Source organism: Populus alba, chromosome 18, assembly GCF_005239225.2.
Source record: "Populus alba chromosome 18, ASM523922v2, whole genome shotgun sequence".
Classification (NCBI taxonomy): domain Eukaryota; kingdom Viridiplantae; phylum Streptophyta; class Magnoliopsida; order Malpighiales; family Salicaceae; genus Populus; species Populus alba.
The window spans coordinates 3,277,760-3,298,779 of NC_133301.1; the positions used below are offsets into that span (position 1 = coordinate 3,277,760).

General features: G+C 32.5%; 2 protein-coding genes across 3 annotated transcripts; both read left to right on the forward strand.

Moving 5' to 3' along the window:
* Window positions 1-3,003: 3,003 nt before the first annotated feature.
* Window positions 3,004-6,421, forward strand: LOC118051036 (D-amino-acid transaminase, chloroplastic). The gene is made up of 5 exons (XM_035061543.2): window positions 3,004-3,330; window positions 3,479-3,525; window positions 3,868-4,046; window positions 4,770-5,443; window positions 6,023-6,421. The coding sequence occupies exons 1-5, from the start codon at window positions 3,132-3,134 to the stop codon at window positions 6,112-6,114; spliced, it is 1,191 nt and encodes a 396-aa protein (XP_034917434.1). The 5' UTR covers window positions 3,004-3,131; the 3' UTR covers window positions 6,115-6,421.
* Window positions 6,422-12,683: 6,262 nt separating this feature from the next.
* On the forward strand, window positions 12,684-18,312 carry LOC118051033 (TOM1-like protein 9). 2 transcript variants are annotated; one of them, XM_035061541.2, is made up of 10 exons: window positions 12,684-12,998; window positions 13,388-13,466; window positions 14,028-14,126; window positions 14,221-14,334; window positions 14,534-14,694; window positions 14,865-14,946; window positions 15,369-15,454; window positions 16,154-16,354; window positions 16,942-17,432; window positions 17,594-18,312. In XM_035061541.2, the coding sequence occupies exons 1-10, from the start codon at window positions 12,898-12,900 to the stop codon at window positions 18,190-18,192; spliced, it is 2,013 nt and encodes a 670-aa protein (XP_034917432.1). In that variant the 5' UTR covers window positions 12,684-12,897; the 3' UTR covers window positions 18,193-18,312. The 2 variants fall into 2 exon arrangements, with proteins under 2 accessions (XP_034917432.1, XP_034917433.1); XM_035061542.2 differs by having other exon boundaries at window positions 12,981-12,998; window positions 13,988-14,126.
* The last annotated feature ends 2,708 nt before the right edge of the window (window positions 18,313-21,020 follow it).

A 21,020-nucleotide genomic window follows, 5' to 3' on the forward strand; every position in this document is an offset into this window, starting at 1 on the left:
GAAATTGTTGGTGTTGTAGCAATAAGGCCAAAGGAGTGTGTCGTTTTGGTGAGTGATTGGCTGAAGAAGACTGTTGACGGAAAAAGATTGGTAGGTTTTGTTGAGAACCCAGTTGCAGTTAGAACATGAATTTGAGTTGCTGTTGTTGTTGAGGTCATTGTTTTTAGGGGGATCAGATTAGACAATTTCAAGGAAAAAGTAGGGAACTTGAAAAGCCTGGCCCTAGAAGAGAAAGGCAGTGTTTGTTTGTGATAAAAAGAAAGGTTATGCTATGATTTGGAGAGGATAAGGAGGAAGAGGAAGAGGAAGAGGAAAAGAGCACCTACTACTTGGTCTTGCTCCTTTTATCAGTTTATTTTCCTGAACTTTAGGTTCCAGAGGTTATGTAATTTAATTATCCAACAATTCATATCCAACAATTCATAATTCATGTTAATATATATATATATATATATAACATTTTGATGGCAGTTAATCTCGCAACTTTTTCACCTATTGGATTTTAAATTAAATTATTAATAGTTGTCCAACATGATATGATATACTTCGTCAGTTCAAAAACAAGTTAAGTGAGCAGTAAAAACACAATTTAACTTTTAATAAAAATTTCAAGATAACATAAATTTTTCAAAAAAATATTGAGATAATGACTTATTGGATCAATAAGAATTTCACGACTAACTAGTCAAACTCGCAACTTGAATCATAAACTCTACTGGGTTAAAAAAAATATAGATGAATTTTTTATTTAATTATGTAAAAGTAATGTCGAGATGTTTATTTGAGACTATGATAACCTCATAGAAAGTAAATCAAAATAAATTTTAAAATTTGATTTCTAATCAACTGAAGTTGACTAGCCCACCATGATCTTGGTCATGAGTTCCATCGAGTTCAAAAACAATTTAATTTTTTTTATTTAATTATAAGCTAATAAAGATTGACATTTGCAAAATCAAGCACTGAGCAAATGTTGAGCCATTTGTTTAAGAACACAATAACCTTATAGAAGTACACTTAAAAAAATTACAAAGCTCAATTTTTAATCTAACTTGAGGTAACATGCTAAATATATGATATGAGGGATAGATTTTACTAGGTTTAATAACTTTGTTCATTTTAAAACTATTTTTTGTTTATTTGTATGAAAAAAAAAATACTCGTAAAATTGAGTATTAATCAAATATATTTTTTTTTTGACGCCGTGAAAAACCTATAAATATCAAAGCAAAATAAATTATATAGCCCAATTCAAAATTAATAAAATATTAAAAGATAAAATTATTAAAAAAAATCAATCAAGACTTAATTTTGAAAGATAATTTTTTAAAAAAAAATTTAGGTTCATAGGCATGGTTGGCCTATCATGCTTGTACCTTTAAAAAAACAAAAGGATAGGCATGCAGGCTTAAGGCAACACACTTATTTGTGACTTCTTTTAATGTTTTTTTAAGGATTGCCTTTTATTTTTATTTAAAAATAAAAGGATAGTAAGCGACAAGTCACTTATGAGTGATTATTTTCGATTTGATTCAGTTTTTATCTGAAAAAATAACCAAAATAAAATTTTGAAAAACTAGAAAATTTGAATCAGAATCGGTTCAAATGGACTGGTTTTGGTCCGGTTTGATTTTTTAACATAAAACCCGAAAAAACCTATAGTAGCCTATCTCTTTCACATTCCATGCAAAAATCTTGAGGGAGTGTTATGGGTTATTATTTCTAACAATGATATTTTACCAAGAGCATTGTGAACATGTACATCTTGGCTTCCCTCACTCACAAGATGTTCCAAGAACTGAGTGAGCAAACGAAGTCGATTTCTGAAAACCACAAACAAACAAACAAAGAATTAGAACAATGAAATAAAAAGAAACAAGGGTCAAGAATCAGGGGCAGACTGAGAGCTACTTCTTCTCACATTCTTCCACAAGAGGCTCAACTGGAAGCAAAGAACAAACAGAAAGAATAAGGCCCTTGATAAAGTCTCCAGGGCATTCATCATCTAACAGCTGCCCTAAATTAGAAGTCTAGATCTGGCCAAAGTAATGGAGAATTTATTTTTTATCAGTCAAAAGTGTGAGAGATTGAGATTGAGATCTAGTCAAAGTCCAGATCTAGCTTGTGAGGGTTTTTGGAGAGGGGGGGCGGTTGCTGGATGCAGAATGAGGGGAATTCTAGGGTTAAAAATTTAAAAAGGGTTTTTATAGTTTTTTTTTTTAATTGAACCAGTTTGGTTCGGTTTGGTTTTCTCGGTTTCAAGTTCATCAAACCAAAACTGAACCGAACCAAATGATTTTTTTAAAAATTCTAATTGGATTAATCGGTTTTTTTTCACGGTTCAGTTTTTTCAATTATTTTTTTTCTGATTTTCTTGATTTAATTTGTTTTTTAATTTTTTTGCTCACTTTTAGTGTCACTTTATGTTCCAAATAATGACTTTAAAATAAGGCAACCAACTCCAAAAGGTAAAAAATTCAATTTTCACCTTTATTCCATCTGAAAACATATAAAAAACATCATAGAACTTTTAAAAAAATCCATTTCTACTATTAAACCACCATCTCATCAGCTAAAAAGTAAATGATCAATCCAATTCAAAAATATCTTTGAGATCCGATCTATTTTTTTAATTTTTAATAAAATAAAACTTTTATATTCAAATAGAGTTTATTAAGATCAACAACAATGAGTTTTGTCTTGAAAAATAGTTGTTTGTCAACATTCTTTGTTTTTTTTACCATAATCTGACTCTCTAACTATAATTTTTTATTATAATTATGAAGAAACCACGGTTTGGAAGATTATTTGCAATTTGGATAGGTTGAGTCGGTAAATCAGTGGCAGAAGGAACCATGGGAGGGGAGAGACTACTTGCAATTTTGATAGGTTGAGCTGGTAAATCAGTGGGAGAAGGACCAAACCGAAATTTATAAAATAGTAAGAGGGTATAACTGTAGTTTATCCTTTCTATATAAATCTCCGCCGGCAAATTTTATACACTAGCACTGACTTTTCCTTTGGAATCCGTTCTAGTCACCAGCACTGCACTTTAAAACACTAATCATCACCACCATCAACCTACGATCAAGCCGTAGTTTGAAGAAACTCTCTCACTAGTTTGGGGTCGCATGGCTTCTCTTTCAACTTCTCTGCCAAAACCCAGTTTTCAACACCCAAATACTAGCATAAATCTGCCTGATCACTTTCATAATTCGTGTCTTGTACCGAGAAATCTTTCATTTCAAAGACTTGGGTTGATTTCACAACATGGGTTGTTTGGGAAAGTGAAGATTGCTAGATGCTCTCATCAAGCTGAAGCTTTGGTTGGTAAGTTGTGTTCTTTGAAAATTCAACCAGTCACCATGCCATGTGATCCTTTACTGGCTTCCTTAGATTTCAATTTCTACTCTACAAATCATAGAATGTAAAGACTAGTGAGAAATTTAATACTAATGTCTTTCCTTTGCGGTGACAGATTCTAATACTCAAATCTCTGATGTTCCAATCCTAACCTGCTCAGAGGTTCGTCCTCTCTCTCTCTCTCTCTCTCTCTCTTAAAAAATAAACGGTTCACTGTACTTTACTGCTAAATAAGAGTAGATTTTAAATTGTGCTATGGAGAGAGATTGGTGAAAATTGATTAGTCCTTAAAGCGATGCTATAAAAGTGAATAAAAGTTGCATAGTTTTGTTGATCTGGGCTTAATTTGGTGTTAGTGGAGGACATTTCTGTTTTATATTAAAGATTAAAAGTCAAGATGTATTCCTTAATTGCTTAGAAATTTTTTTTGGTCTGATTCCATTTTGGTGCAATGGGAGAAGGGGAAGGCTTGGTTAAATGCCATTTATATATATGTTTTTGAAGGCTTTTGAAAGGCTAAAGAAAAACCGAGAAAATCAGAAAGGAAAGCAGCAATTCTTGGCCATGTACTCTAGCATTTTTGGAGGAATAACAACAGATACATCAGCCATGGTGATACCTTTGGATGACCACATGGTCCACAGGGGACATGGTGTCTTTGATACTGCTGCAATAGTAGATGGGTTGGTATAATTTACTTTTTAGATGGATTACTTTTTCTTCTTGAATAGTCTAATACTATTATAGACAATTCGAAGTTTTTTTTGTTATTCATAAGTAGGAATGGTATTATGCTGTTTGCATCCATTGAACTACCAAGACCTGTAAACGAATTTCATGTTTCTAAGTCTATTGGTTATACTACCAATGCTCCAAAAGCTCAAATAGCAAAGCACATGCATAATATTATGTTTAAGTTTATAAGGATTCAATGTGACAATGTCTTACAGTTACAGTATAAACAGTTCTTGGCTCCAGTAATTCAACTCTTGACTCTATTGTATCTGTCAAGCTTGATTCACATTTTAAATGGTTGCAAGCTCTTGAAGTTTTGCAGGAAACAGTACAATTTCCAAGTTCTTTAATATTCCTTTAAAATGCTGATTTTTTGCAACCGTACAATTTCCAAGTTTTGCATTTTTAACCTCATTGTATTTCAAGTATATTATTTTACCTCCCTGTTTCATATGATTCTTCGAACATTTTCTGCAATGCATATGATGGAACAATCATCATCTAAATTTTAAGGACAAGAAAATTAAACTGCTTTGGCAACTGAAAAAAGGAAAACATGCGGTAATATGTTGATGAATCATTGATATTTTCATTTGAACAAGTATTCCTCACTTAGCTTTCAATCAAGTATTAATTGCTAATCAAGATCCTCATCTGTTACCACATCTCAGGCACTTATATGAATTCGATCAACACCTTGATCGTATATTAAGGTCAGCATCCTTGGCCAAAATCAATCTCCCTTTTGATAGGGAAAATATAAGGAGAATACTCATACAAACAGTGAGTGCTTCAAAGTGCAAGACAGGATCACTAAGATACTGGCTCTCGGCAGGACCTGGTGATTTCCAACTATCTCCATCTGACTGCCATCAGCCAGCTCTTTATGCCATTGTAATCCAAGATCAGTCTCCACATGATTCAAGAGGCATCAAGGTAGTAACTTCATCAGTCCCAATAAAACCCCCGCAATTTGCCACCGTGAAAAGTGTAAATTACCTTCCCAATGCACTTTCAAAGATGGAAGCAGAAGAGAATGATGCATATGCATCTATTTGGCTGGATAATGATGGATTCGTTGCTGAAGGGCCCAGCATGAATGTGGCATTTGTTACCAAGGAAAAAGACCTTCTGATGCCCGCCTTTGACAAAATTTTGAGTGGGTGCACGGCTAAGAGAGTTTTGACACTAGCAGAGGGATTGGTAAAGGAGGGTAAACTCCATGGAATAAAGATTGATGATGTGACTGTAGAGGAAGGAAAGAAAGCAGATGAGATGATGCTTATTGGCAGTGGAGTACTTGTTCGCCCTGTGGTGCAGTGGGACAATCAGGTCATTGGTGATGGTAAGAAACTTCTCTGCAATAAACTACGCATCCTTCAAGCTGAATTTTACATGCAAGCATGATGCTAGGTTGATATTGAGCCAACATGGTTTTCAGAACCTTATAAAATTGATCGAAATTTTTTCTTGCTTCTCTTCAATTCAGAGTACAAAGCAAGGGTACTTTCCATTAAATCAATAGGATGCCATCCATTGTGGGTGGCTCTTTAGCCATGATGAAAGTACGTGCATGACTGTTTTCTTGTTGCTGAGTTTTCTTTTTGTATGGCCGAAACTTTGGTACATCCACTTTACCATAAATCTTCCATTGGAGGCCCCTGTCGAAGCTCACAAATGCTAAATTCACAGAAGCACATTACTGGAAAACTTTGGTACATGATTGTACTATATTTTCTCCCTCTTTGCACTGCCTTGCCACTTATTTTTCACTCCAAGTGCGCTGCATTTCATTCTGTCCCTTATGCAAGCCATTTTCCTAAAATTTATATCTCGGTGGAAACCTTATCATATTTGAAAAACAAAGCAGTTGGAAACTTATCATCTTCCTAAAATTTATATTTTGGCGTGCATTCATTTGTAGGCAAAGAAGGACCCATAACTCGGGCTCTCCTGGCTCTTATACTAGAGGACATGAAATCAGGCCCCCCTGCAGTCCGAGTTCCGGTCCCTTGACTCCATTATTTCTTCCTTTCTTTGGCGCTGCAAAGTGGGACTTCAACGACAAAATACTACTGCTTTCCTTTCACAGGCTTTGGAGCTTGATGTAGGAGCTACATATTTTCTGTCTGCAAGCCAAACCTATCTTCTGTAACAAAATAAATTGATTCGAATTGCTTATTCAGTGCTCACCATCTCCAGTGGAGAGTGAAGACATCTGATGTAGCTGTATAGTTTGGTGGATCCAGCGTCAAAATTTCAAAACTGCAATTTACAGTCAACTTCAAATTTACATTTCAAAGAAATACATCCATATCTTCCCCCTTTCCTTGTTATCAAAGAAGGTAAAGGGTACATTATGGTGCAGTGCTAAGGTTTTCTTTCATCCTGCAAAATGACCTGCAGTGGATATGCTTGCGTGCTGCAAGATAAACAGAGGATCTAGATCACTTGAAAAACATAATTAAATGGATTCTCTTAAAGAAATTACAAGTGGGGCGAGTCATTTTCAAGAAAATCTAGAAAACAGGGTACCAATCCTACCTGCTCTTGCCGAAAGAATGTCCTTGATCATAACCAACTCGTCGGGGGCTCTGCTGGATGTGCGTGTCCAGCTAAACTCCTCCATAAAAAAGCTCCATAATAAGGCATCTAATAAACTAATGTATGGCCATGGAAGTGGTACTGATGAATCAGAGAAACAGACAAAGGTTGCATCAACACATGGTGGACGCTTGCTCCTAAAAGCTAATGAGTGGAGCATCTAGTCACAGGCCTCAAATTTCCAGTATTGTTCCAGGCAGGTGATATGCTTATTTCACGCGTCGGAAGATGCCATTGTTTTTTTTTTTAGCAGAAAAGATGTCATTATCATTTAGCTATTATTTAATGAGGTCTGATGGCAGGAGACTTTCTTGTCCGTTGAGATTGCAAAGCAGTCTGACGGGGAGCAGGGGACCTTCATATTTCTTAAATCATATTTCTTCAAATCGCAATTTTAATAAAAATCATGATTCAGAAATCAGAGTCACAAATTTGATAATTTAATTAGAAATTCACTGTTGATGATACATTCGGTGCCTTGTGTTGCAAGATGACAAGAATAGTTACCATTTGGGCCTTTGTCTTCCACAATCATCCCTGCCAACCCTGCACTTTTCTTCTAAAAAATTTGCACCCTTCTTGTTTTGAAGTATGTCGGCGTTCTTCTTAGATCTTTTCGAAACAATTTACTTCAACTTCTCTGTGTTTCATGCCTTTTCATTGCAAATTCATCAATTAACTCCAAAAACCTTGTCATATCCCTAAGTAACTAGCATTTTCCATCTTTGATCATATAATTGAATCACCCTACAAACAAAACCCACAAATCATCATCTCATAAAGAATATTACAATAAAATTTTAAAGATACCCATTAATGATATACTTAAGGGGTGTTTAAAAGTATAATAGCGGTTGCTTTTCAAAGTATTTTTTTACTAAAAAATATATCAAAATAATATATATATATATATATATATATATATATAATTTTAAATAAAAATAATATTTTTTTATCAATCTCTGAATGAGTCACAATCCCGAATGAAAAACTTTAAGAGGCCAAGTTAGAGGAGAAGTCCATGAAAGCAACCTTCAAAATTAAAACATATTTTTATGGCTATTTCATTTGTTAAAACAAGGAGAGAAGAGATGGGGTTGGTGTTGCTATTACTGCTATTACTATTATGGTGTTTAGGAGTGTGTTGCTATTAACATATATAAAATAATTAAGTTAATCTATTTATCAATTATAATTATAAAATAACTCATTTAAAATAATAGTTATTCATCATTTGTTTCTATGGTTGCTTCTGCGTTTGAAACCAACCATAAAAAATAAATGTTTGGTAATGATTGAAAACTTAATTCAGCTGCATGGATCCTAGCAATTCCTACATTAAAAATGCAAGTCACTAAAACCAGCACAATGCTGCTTTAAGTGTGGGGCTCAATGTTGCTTTCAGTGTAGAGCTCTGGAGAGCTTCACTGTGCATTTAAAAGTGAACAGTGGAGACACATATCACTATTCACGTGAATAGTGGTGCATGATTTTGGTTGGACCGGGTCCGGTTCAAAGCTAATTTCATTGAATCGGGTTCAATCCAGTAAAAAAAAAATATGTTTTATTTTTAATTGTGTTTTATTGATGACATAACATTTGCATAATTTGATCATAATCCTAATTTTGTTCTTTATTATATTTTACCTGAAATTGTTGCGTGCTTAAGAAAACTGTAGCATTGTTGGATGTATTTCATACGTGATGAAATTATAGATAGTTTAATTGAATAATAAAAAATATTTTATATAAAATATTATTTATTTTATTGATGTAATAGCAATAGGTAAACCTATAATATTTAAATTAAAAACCATCAATATTTATTAATTATTTTATAACTTCAATTTGAAAAATAATTTTTTAACCAAATACATTAAACTACTTTTTGTTCAACCTCAAATTCAACAACAATTTTAACCAAATATATATTATAAAACACCCTTTTTTAAATCATTGTGTGTTTGGTATTGTAGTAGCTGTTGTGGTTGTGGTTTTAAAAAAATTATCTTATAAAAAGTACTTTTAGTTGAGGTTGGTTTGAAAAAATATATGTTTGGTTAAAATTGTGGTCGAAATTGAGGTTGAACAAAAAATAATTTTAATGTGTTTGGTTAATAATGCCTTTTAAATTGAGGTTATAAAATAACTAAAAAGGATATATATTAATATTGGTGGTTTTTAATTTAAATATTATAGATTTAACTGATGCTATTATATCATGAAATAAATAATACTTTATATAAAATATTTTTTATTATTTCATTAAACTATCTACAATTTCATCACGTACGAAATTCATCGAACAAGGACTACAATTTTCATGGTTTTTTGAGCGCGTAACAAAATTCATATAAAATATCATTAGAAACAAAATTAGAATTACGATTAAATTCTACAAATATCACACCATCATGTGATCTCCTTCTAATTTATGTAGTCTTATTAAATAATATTAAACATTAAAGTAAAATAAAATAAAATAAAATACAATTAAAAATTAAATTTTTTTATTGTTCATTTTTGTTGTTGTAGAGAGTGAATTAAATTCACTCTCCACGCAGACAAGGAGAGCACATAAATAAGACTAGGAAGAACAAAGGGAAAACAAAAGAGAAGAAAAAATGGTTTTCAGTAGGCTAGCCCTCCATCATCGTCATCATCATCTTCAAGTGCAGCAATAAAGAAAGAACAAAAGGAAAACTGTTAAGAACAGCTCTCGTGGTTTAACAAAAGGAAAATGGTTTTAGTGGGCCAGCCCAGTCCTTCGACGCCTTCAATAGTGGCATGCCCAAGTAAGAACAACTCTCATGGTTTTCTCATCTGGACAATATCCACCCATACCCGAAGCACTGGTCAAGAAAGGAAGAGGAGAATAATTTTTATACTATGTTTAAACACAGTTGCAATAAACAAGAAATGAAAAGCATGCAATTTCTGTTTCAAAGAAACTGTGTTTTGAACACGGATAAAGGTGGGGTCCATGCATGAAAATTACAGCTCATTATGTAACCAAACGATATGTTGCAAATGTTAAATAAAAACGCAGCTGCAAACGTTTAGTCAAACGGGTTCTAAAAAGTTCTAGTAATAATTACTTTTCAATGAAAATACAATCGTTATTGATAATAGCAGTTGTTTAAGACAATTTAATTTTTATTAGCGATTTATTAATAAAACCATGATTTTTATTAGTGGTTGAATAAATTTTTACTATTTTATTTTTAAAAATTATTATATGTTATATCCTGAAATATTTTACGAAATTGTGGTTTTTTAATAAAAGGCCCAAAACGTAGGTAACCTATAATAATATAACAATAGTTGCCCTGAACAAGTTGTGGTTAGGCTAAACTATTCAGATAAAATAAAGAAGTTGAAAAATTATTTTAAAAAATTATTTATTTTGTTTTAATATATTTATAAATTAAAATACTTTAAAAAATAATAGTTCCTCCAGTATTAATCAATACAAAACTTTCTTTATTACTTCATGATCGATGTTATAATATGCCATCATTTAACAGCATGCAACTGTCATCAAACGTGCAGCAGGTGGGTTAATTCAATGCTGCTTTCACAATAGCCCAAAACCCCGTGGAAATCATCGCATAAACGATAAAAAAAAAACCGTTAGATTGTGAATGGTCGGCCGATAACACGTCATCTGAAGAATTAGAAACGTGATTGTATCTATGTTTTAAAAAAAAAATTAATTTTTTTATTAAAAATTAATTTTTTAATAGTTTTAATGTACTGATTTCAAAAATATTTTTTAAAAATTAAAATAAAAAATTATTTTAATACATTTTAAAACGAAAAATACTTTAAAAACAATCACAATCATACTTTCAAACAGCTTTCACATCATCTTTATTTTAAAATATTATTTTCCATTTCAGTCTCTATTATATAATAACTCTTTATTTAATCATCTAATTTATAATATGTTTTAATTTAACCTTTGACTGTTAGATAATTATCATTCAATTTACTAAAAAACCCGCATAGAAATATAATATACATTAAGATTATATATAAAAAAAATACAAGAAATTAAGTAGTGTTTATTTAAGAGGTTGCATTTACGGTTTACTTAAAATACAAATGTAACCTGTTTGGTAAAGAAAAAATCATAATTTACTATACATAGGTCTCACAATGTTTTTGTATCCGAGACGCAAGGGAAAGAAAAGCAAGCAATTGATGCTTCTTGCACACTGTTCATAGAATTAATTAGCATGACCAGTGTAAATTACATGCTACACTATTCTAGTCGGACTGGTTCCGGTCGGATCGAGTCCGGTCCAAAGCTTAAAATGCATTAAACCGAGTCCAACCTAGTAAAATAAAAATTATTTTTTATTTTTTAATTGTGTTTTATTTGAAAAATTAGTGTTTAATATTATTTAATAACACTAAATAAATTAGACAGAGATTGCTTGATGACGTAGCATTTGCAGAATTTGATCGAAATCCCAATTTTGTTTATGATTATATTTTACCTAATGTTGTTGTGCGCTTAAGAAACCAAAAAAATTATAGTCCTTGTTAGATGTATTTCATAAGTGATGGGATTGTAAATAGTTTAATGAAACAATGAAAAATATTTTACAGAAAGTATTATTTATTTCATGATATAATAATAATAGTTAAATCTACAATATTTAAATTAAAAATCATCAATATTAATATATATTTTTAAAAATTATTTTATAACCTTAATTTCAAAAGCATTATTAAACCAAATATATTAAATTACTTTTTGTTTAACCTCAATTTCAACCATAGTTTTAACCAAACATACATAAATACCAAATCAACCGCAACCAAAAGTATTTTTTATAAAACAATTTTTTTTAAACCATAATTATAATAGTTACCTACAATACTAAACACACACAATATATATATAAAAAAGTTATCAAATAGACTCAAATAGATTCTTGTCTTTTATGGTTAAAAAAATCATCGAATCTATTTTCTATTATATTTGATGCACCGTTACAAAAATATAGTTTTGTTTATATTTTTAATTTATCTCATTTTTTCTATTTGTTTCTCTTATGTTTTATAACAATAACTAAATGTTTTTTAAGTTATACCTTACTAGATGAGTTTTATGTACATGCTTTGAATAATAATATTTTTTAATTTATATATTATACTAAATCATTTAATCATTATATTATATCACATGATTTTTGCTATAAATAAATTAGTTAATGAGCAGTAGAAACTCAATATAATTGTAAACTAGTGAAATTAAACAAATCTAAATGATATACAATAGTCTAAAATTTAATGTAATACACCGCGTGTATGTGTATTATTTTTTTTGTTCTTATCCGGATATCCTTATATCCTTTTAAAAAGTAATATTAGTTCCGTTTGGGATTCGTGGTTGCCTCACCCAATAAATATGCTTCTTAAGATATCGTATGTATGTGTATGAAACACATAACACAGATTTCTAAATAAAAAAATTATTTTATCACTAAATTACACATAACAACTAATGTGATTAAACCTACTTATTATTATTATTGTTTGTTTTTCAAATTGAAAGATTTTGGGAGAAATTATCACATATATGAAAAATGGAAAGAAAACAATGCAAGAAAAATAAGAAAAAAATGAAAAATCCTTTGTTTAACATTATATGGAATGGACGTGAATTGCATTAAATTTCTCTTTAGTACCATAATAATTGGATTAATAATAGGAAGTTTAAAGCAAGGACCCGAATCGGAATATTATAAGATCTTGCAGTGTCATAATGTAGTTTACCTCCACTAAATTATGTCACCGCTTCCTACGCGTGTTATCATCTTAGTGGTCAGCCATTTTTAAAACCCACCTCCCCAAATAATTCAATTGAAAAACTGGAAAAATACAAAACAAAAATAAGGAAAATTAAAAACAGAAAAAAATTATACAAAAATAAAATAAAATAAAATAAAACAAACTTTTTTTTTTTTTTTTTCTGTTAGAGAGAAACTTTTAAGAGAGAAACCTTTCGATTAAGAAATGATCTAGAGAGATAGAGAGAAGGGGGGGGGACACCTAACAGAGAGAGAGTGCGTTAGGTTATTGACCGGAATTTAGGCGCCGGAATTGAGTAGCGATCTCGTCAGGAAAGTGGTTTCCGGTGGAAGGAGTTTTGATAAAAAAAAGAAAAAAGAAAAAGCAGAGATGGTGAATGCTATGGTGGAAAGAGCCACGAGCGACATGCTGATCGGGCCTGATTGGGCTATGAATATCGAGATCTGTGATATATGCAATCGCGACCCTTCGTATGCGCCGCACTTGATTCTTCTCTCTTTATTTCTCTTTTAAGTTTTTTTTTTTTTTGTAATTCATTGCTTTTTTTCCTAGTTTGTTGCTGCTTTGGATAATTTATTTTCTCTGTTCTATAATTTGCTACGACTCAAGTGAATTTGATCGAACAGTTAATTCTGATTAATTGACGAGAAAGTTTATATATTTTGAATTGTGTGATAATTTTTTAAGGTTTGTTTACGTCTCTTGTTTTATATTCATTTTTAATAAATTAAAAAAGCCTGCTTCATCTCAATCTAAATGTAGGTTTTATGGATTTAGCTAGGTTTTGGCTATGCTAAACACTAAGAACTTGTTAAGATTGCTTAAGTTTGGAAGTTTTTGGTTTGGCTTGGATTGTCAGGCAAGCGAAGGATGTTGTCAAGGGAATAAAGAAGAAACTTGGTAGTAGGAATGCAAAAGTTCAGCTACTTTCCCTAACAGTAAGCTTTGCGCTGCCTTGATATCAGTTAATACTTTATTCGGTTTTTGTAATACAAGTGCAATATAGTTTTTAGCATGCTGGTTTCATCAGGGTTCTGCTTACCATTTTTTATTTTCTAAAAGGGTAACTGGATTAATGCTAGGTTTTATCGGGAGAGAGTTGTGTGTTTTAGAATATGAGCAAGTGCAGTGGCAATCCAGTGTACAAATTTGTCAATTTCTTAAGTAGGGTATTATGGTGTGTTTGATTGAGGTAGAAAGGTGAGATCTGATTGTATTGGGCGAATTCAGGTTTGGTCTGAGATTCATTTTGTTTTTTTGACTTGGTATGATATTGGAAAATGAAGTCAAACTAGCTTGTATACTGTAATTCTCTTTTTGAGAGTGGTGGATTGGTCAAATATAGAAGCAAGTAAATTTATCTTGGCTGCTATTAATTTAGTATAAATTGGACGCCCCTGTTTTATCATAGAGTAACTCTGTCACTTTTCTTGTCATTTCTTAACATCTCTGTTTACAGAGGACTAAGTTTGTTTCAATTTTGGTCTGGGCGCTTCTAGCTGTTAGAAACGATCATAAAGAACTGTGGGGACTTTGTACATATGCATGTGGCAGAGAAAGATCTTCTTCATGAGATGGTCAGAATAGCTAAGAAAAAGGTGAGACTGTTTTGGACAATTTGGTTGCTAACCCATCTTGTAATTTTATCCTTTTGTAAAAATTGTTCATAGTTTTTGATATGCTTAATTGTAGCCTGACCTTCATGTCAAAGAGAAGATATTGGTTCTGGTCGATACTTGGCAAGAAGCTTTTGGTGGTGCAAGGGCAAGATATCCGCAATATTATGCTGCATACCAAGAGTTGTTGGTGCGTCTCCTTTGATTTTCCTTTCAGCCATATTGATTCTAGTTTGCATAGCTGAACAATTTGTTGTTCATTTCATTATGAATCATTAAACAAGCATGGCCTTTTCATTTCATTGCCAATATTCTGTTGCACAAGCACTCCCAATTATCATAATGTGGCCTGTTTGGTTTGCATCTCTAAGTGAATTACTCTATATCAGCGTGCTGGGGCAGTATTCCCTCCCAGGTCTGAGAGGTCCACACCTCTATTCACACCTCCACAAACACAGCCTTTGTCATCGTATCCTCAAAATCTGCGCAATATTGAGTATCCACAAGGAGCAGCTGAATCTCCAGCAGAGTCAGAGTTCCCAACCTTGAGGTATGTTCTAAATATCCAACTTTTGTTAGGATATTTAGAACATGAACTAGTCGTTCATTCTGCTTAGTCATGGTGGTTGCATTACATTTATTTTACCCCTTGTGGTGTGGTTGTATTCAGTGATTATTTAAGATGTGTGTTTTGTTTTAATTTGAAGTTCTTTTCGCTAGCTTGACAGAAATTCAAAATGCTCGGGGTATAATGGATGTTCTATCAGAGATGCTAAATGCATTAGATCCAAGGAACCAAGAGGTACATTTCCAATCGCTGAGTAGTTAACAACTTGTGGCGGGCTAGCTTAAACTCAACAAATTTTCAATTTGCTTTTGGTGCAAATATTTGTTCTTAAATGTATAAATTGCAATCAAGCGCTTTAACTTCTCACACTCACATGTAAACTAGTTCTATGAGAATCAAGATCTTAAGTTCATCTTCAATTCTTAAACTGGTACATTTCCATTCCCTGGGTAGTTAAAAACTTATTGCGGGCTAGCTTAAAGTCAACAAATTTTCATTTTGATTTTGGTGCAGATATTAGTTCTTATATGTATAAATTGCATGTTATCAAGCGCTTAAACTTCTTATACTCAGATGTAAACTAGTTCTATGTGAATCAAGATTCTTAAGCTTGTCTTCAATTCTTAAACCGGTAATTTTTTCTTCTCAATTTGCAGGGGATTAGGCAGGAGGTTATTGTTGACCTAGTGGATCAATGTCGTACATACAAGCAAAGAGTGGTACATCTTGTTAATTCAACTTCGTAAGTTCCATTCCTCCTTTTTCTTATTTTGTTTCCTTCTATAATGTTTGGCAGTTCGTCCTAGTTTTGAAGTTGCTCTTCTCATGGATTTCCATAGCAATTGGGGTCAATTAGGATAAGGTAACAGTGAAATCCTTCTTAGGATTAAATAAAAAATAGTCCCAGTAACAGTGAAGTCGAAAATAGTATAAATCCTAAATAATATTTCCAAAACTGTGTAAATTTCTAAATTAATAGAACCATAAATCAACAGCCAACAAATCTTTGTTTACTTTATCAGGGTGAGGAGGGCATTAGAGTCAGGTTTGTTTTAGTGTTTGGCAGGATTCTGATGTCCTGGAGTCGCAAATCTATTTTTTGAATCTAAGGAGGACATGATAACTTCTAAACTTAATGGCATGATGTGATGTTTTGTTGTGAGATAATGACTGAACTGATGCTGAGCAGGTTTGCATAGGTCTCACTGCATTAAGTAAATCTTCATGAGTGGGGCGAGATGCCTGTCAGTGGTTGTGCCTGTTATTGCCAAATCAACATTGGGGTGACTATCTAGTTCTCACCAGATTAGTCATTTGCATAACAAATAGAATGAGATGAGGTGGTTCTGAATATTGGGTTTTTGAACCCACTATCCCTATCAAATGCAAGGTGGATTTCTGTTGACGTATTTTGCTTGGTAATTTGAACTGTCTTTTTCAGGGATGAATCACTACTGTGTCAAGGATTAGCATTGAATGATGACTTGCAGCGAGTACTTGCCAGGCACGAATCCATTTCTTCAGGAACTCCTGTTCCAGTCCAGGATGAAAAACTGAAAGCTGAATCTAGTGGAGCACTTGTAGATATTGGTGCTCCTCTAGTTGATACTGGAGATAATAAGGGCAAACAGCCTGATGGGGGGTAAGCAAATTTATTCAAACTGTTCCATATCTATAGAAATTGACCAGATCAGCAGTATGAATTATACATGAATTGATGGCCTCAATTAAAGTGTCTTGATGGCCTAAGCTCTCATCCAATCATGTTGGTTGTTTGTTGATGATGTGTTGTCATCTTATTGCCAAAGTTTTTGTTATTTTTATTTTCTTTGTGTTGGAAGTGCATTGTCTGTTATGCTAGGCTTTTAGGATTATGTGTTTGTGGTTATGAGTCTGGTTAGATGTCTTGTGCTACTTGCCTGCTAAAATTAACCAATGATTTTGAGGATATTGAATTCATAACTCGAAGAATTACTTATGGAGTAACACATTTGATAATCATTTGACAGCCTTCAGATTAGTTTGTGAAACATAAGGTTCCAACCAACAACCCCCAAGAAAAAGAATCGGTGTTGGCATGAAATTCTGAACTGGTCAAGTCAAAATGGTGTATGAAAATTGTTTAATATTTTTTGAATTTATAACTCAAAGTTGAAGCTGAAAGTTTAGGCTTGTAAAATTCTATTTTGAGATTTATATTATTTGAGCCGTGAGTGAATTTTTCTGCAGATCAACCTCAAATTCTAGTGCAGGGGCTCAAACACTAAACCAGCTGTTGCTCCCCGCACCTCCTGCAACTAATGCTCCAACTACTCCAGCAGCAGCCAATACCAAAGTGGACCTGTTGAGTGGTGATGATTATAACTCACCAAAGGCCGCGACTTCTCTGGCTCTTGTTCCTGTTGGAGAAGCACAGGCAACCACACCTCTGTCACAGCAGAATGCACTTGTTCTTTTTGACATGTTTTCTGATGGTAACAATGCTCCAAATGCAGTCAATATGCAGGCTACCAATCTTGCTGGACCAACCAATTCTTTGACTCCACAATTCCAACAGCAACAGAATTTTCAAACACCAGATGCTGGTGTTTACAGGAATGGAAATGCCCCTAATATGGGATCACCACGATATGAGCAGTCAGTATACATGCAAGCCTCTGGTCCTGCATGGAATGGACATCCTCCTCAGCAGCAACAGCTGCCGGCCTCACCTGTTTATGGTACGTGCGCCTCTATTTTCAAATTAATTTTTGTTCATGTGAAATAAAAATCCTTATTCTTGGCTTTTAAGACTTAGTTTTGCTTGTTTTAGTGAATAAGGTTTACTCCTTACTACTATTGCATTAAAACTCATGAAGCTTTGACCTTGGGATGTTTAAAGGTGCTCAAAATGGTGGATCTCTGCCTCCACCTCCCTGGGAAGCTCAGCCAGCAGACACAAGCCCAGTGACAGGCGCTCAATACCCTCAATCAATGCAAGTTCCTCAGATGGCTGTCACGCATTCACAACCACTGCCTAGTGGTATGCACCCTCAAGGGCCTCAACCAGTGGGTAATGAACAGGTGGGTATGTACATGCAGCCAATCACAACCGGCCATTTGCCTGCAGTTAATAATCAGAGCGCACCAAGCAATCAGTTTTTAGGCATGAATCCTCATGCAATGCAGGGAGGGCAGTATATGGGTATGTATCCACAACCAATGCAAGCTGGCCCGATGGCCGTTATGTATCCTCAACAAGTTTACGGCAACCAAATGGCTGGATATGGGTATGGTTTGCAGCAAGGGACGCAGTACCTTGAACAGCGAATGAATGGAGTATCTGTTAGATATGACAATGGCCTGAGAAACTCATCTTACCAGGTCTCAACAACTCCTTATGTTCCGTCTGGTAAGCCTTCCAAGCCAGAGGATAAGCTATTTGGAGACCTAGTTGATATTTCAAAATTCAAGCCAGGAAAATCCACCCCGGGGGGGTAGCTTGTGATAACATGATTGGTTGCATTTTTATTTTAAATATTTTTCTTCACTAACTTCCATTCCCCCCCCCCCCCCCTAATTTCAATATATATGTTCATCTGGTCTCTTTCGGGTCCCTTATTTGGGTTTTGTTTGGAAATCATGTACATTCTTTGTAGAGAAAAAAAAAAAAAACTGATACTCTCGATCAGGTTGAATTTATGAGTTTGGATTTTTTTCAACAGTTTTTAATTGGACATCTCTCAATCCCCCCCCCCCCCACCCGCCTTTTTTTTTTTTAAAAAAAAAAAATCTTTATAGTTAATGAGTGACTGAAAATGCAAACCGAGGAGGTGGTTTATTGAATTCGAGAGTTTAGGGCTCGTGTGAATATTTATCTTACCCTTCGGCTTCCAGATTAACAAGGTTGATTCTGAAATTTCAGTCGCCTAACGGACTGCAGTGTACTGTTCTCTTGATTATCCCGAGGGTGGAACAAGGGTGTTTCAGCACTAATTTCAGACAAATTGAAAAGCTCATTCTGAATTAATTTAATATTGAAAAAAAACTGAATTTGAATCAACTAAATAAACTCGTTAAGAAAATTATACATGTCATCAAATTTAATATAAATTTTATTCTAAAAATTATTTTTTATTTAATTATAAAACAATAAAATGTGTGATTTTTTTTTTATATGAAATAATATGTTCTTTAAAGTAAAAAAATCGTGATAGGCACTATGGTTGAGGTAGTAAAGGTACATCATTTTTTAAGTGTGAACAAATAGATATCTTAGTCAAGATTAACTAAGTTGATCAATTTTAAGGTTTCGCCGAAGTAACTCTAATGTAAATATCTTTGGAGACCACCAAAACTTACTAGAAGAGAAGCATACTTTTTAATTAGATCCATTCTTTCTCAATCTAAAAGTTTGTAGCTCTATATTTATTTGTTTGATGGTGCCAACTTGATCAACAAAGAATCTGACAATAAAGTGATGACTAATGAGAAATAAGATGTTGAGTTTGTTGAAAAAAATGAGATGTAAATATTTGATACGATCAACTGATTTTTATAAAGGATGTGTTTTTCAGTTGAATGATGGTGGTTATAACCTAAAAATGGTTAGAGATGTCACATTCATTCGTTTAAAGTTGCCTACTCGATTAACCAAATGTAAAGAAGAAGCTAAACAGTGGCTGAACTATGCAATTTTATCCATGTAAAATTCAACCACTAGCCTTAAAGTTTAGTGTCATTTTCATCTTGGTCTTTGATTTCTGATTTGTGCACTTGAAACCTTAATTGACCGTCAAACTTTTAATTTTCTTCAATTTGACCCTTAAAATCATGTATCTTTTTTAGTTTTGTCCTTGGTTTTGGACTTCTTCAATCAAGTCTCTAATTGCTCATCAAACTTTAATATTTATGCAATTGAGCCCCTGATTTGACCAAATTAACTCTTTAAAATTGCATTTCGACCCTAGACTTTAATTTCTTCCAATTAAAACCTAAATTGACTTCAAACATTAATTTTTCTTTCAATTAAGTCCTCAATAAAATAATTAAGCCTTCCAAAATTCTCATTAAGTCTTTACCTATCCAAAATTGTATTTCTTTATCTAAAATAAAAATATTTTCACTAATGGACTCCTTTGTCAATCAGAATTGAATCGTTAATTTTATCAATCTTATACATTTAGATCCTCCAACTTTTTCACTTGTTATTTTCGTCATTCACCACCAATTTGGACAATCTTCTAGGCTTTCTTCTTGTATATCCTCTTGTATTTTGGATTTTTTTTTCTTGATTTTTTTATTGGGTCAAAAGTGAGTAACAACACCTCTAATAAGTATTTTTATGTATAATTATACTTATTACATTTTTAATTTTTAGTTAGATCTCAAAATATTTTATCGTATCATAAAATACGATCGAAGTTAATAAATTTATGCATGTTAACTATCCTTTTAAGTTTAACTTTTGAAACCAAATGATTTTCCTCTAATATCTAAAAATACAAAACAAATGCATGATTTGTTATTTTTTGTATGTTTAATTCATACATGATAAACAAACATATTTAAAAGTAAATTTAAATTCTAATAATTCATGCTTGTCTTATTTTCTTAAGATATCATATGTATTTTTTTATAAAGAGATTTAAGTTGAAATTATGATACATTATTTAAATTACCTTAATTATTCAAGTGAATTTCACATAATATCCAAGTTTAGTTTTTATATGAACTACCCATTATCAAAACTCTTAGAAATACCAATAAAATTTTCTGTCGATATTTATACTCTTATTAGTCCTTTCAGCAATAAATTTATCAATGAGCTCACAGACAAGAATGCCCTGTCAGTAAAACTCTCGTTTGTAATTTTTAGTCTATCAATGAGTCTGTCAATAATAAAATTACTGATATATTTATTGACATAAAAGGCACGCAAAATGTTTTTGTTGCTTGCTTCATTCTAACGGTATTTTACTCAAGAATTTTTCCATATAGCCGACAAAAATAATGTATGCAATTCTATCAGTGATAAAATATTGGCACAATGACATTTGCAATAATTATTTTTTTCAACTCTCTGAAATATACCGACATCAGACTTAATCCATCGGTAATACCGTTAGTAATTATTTAAAAATCCATTTAATAGATGTAGAAAATAATTAAATTAATATAAACCAAAGCTCCATAATACTTAGGAACTAAGTTGCTTGGAAAAAAGAATAAGAAAATTAACTCAAACGAATTTGCAACAAATAAATAACACAAAAAACATAAACAACAACAACAATTAAATAAATGCACTACAAACCAACTTCCACCAA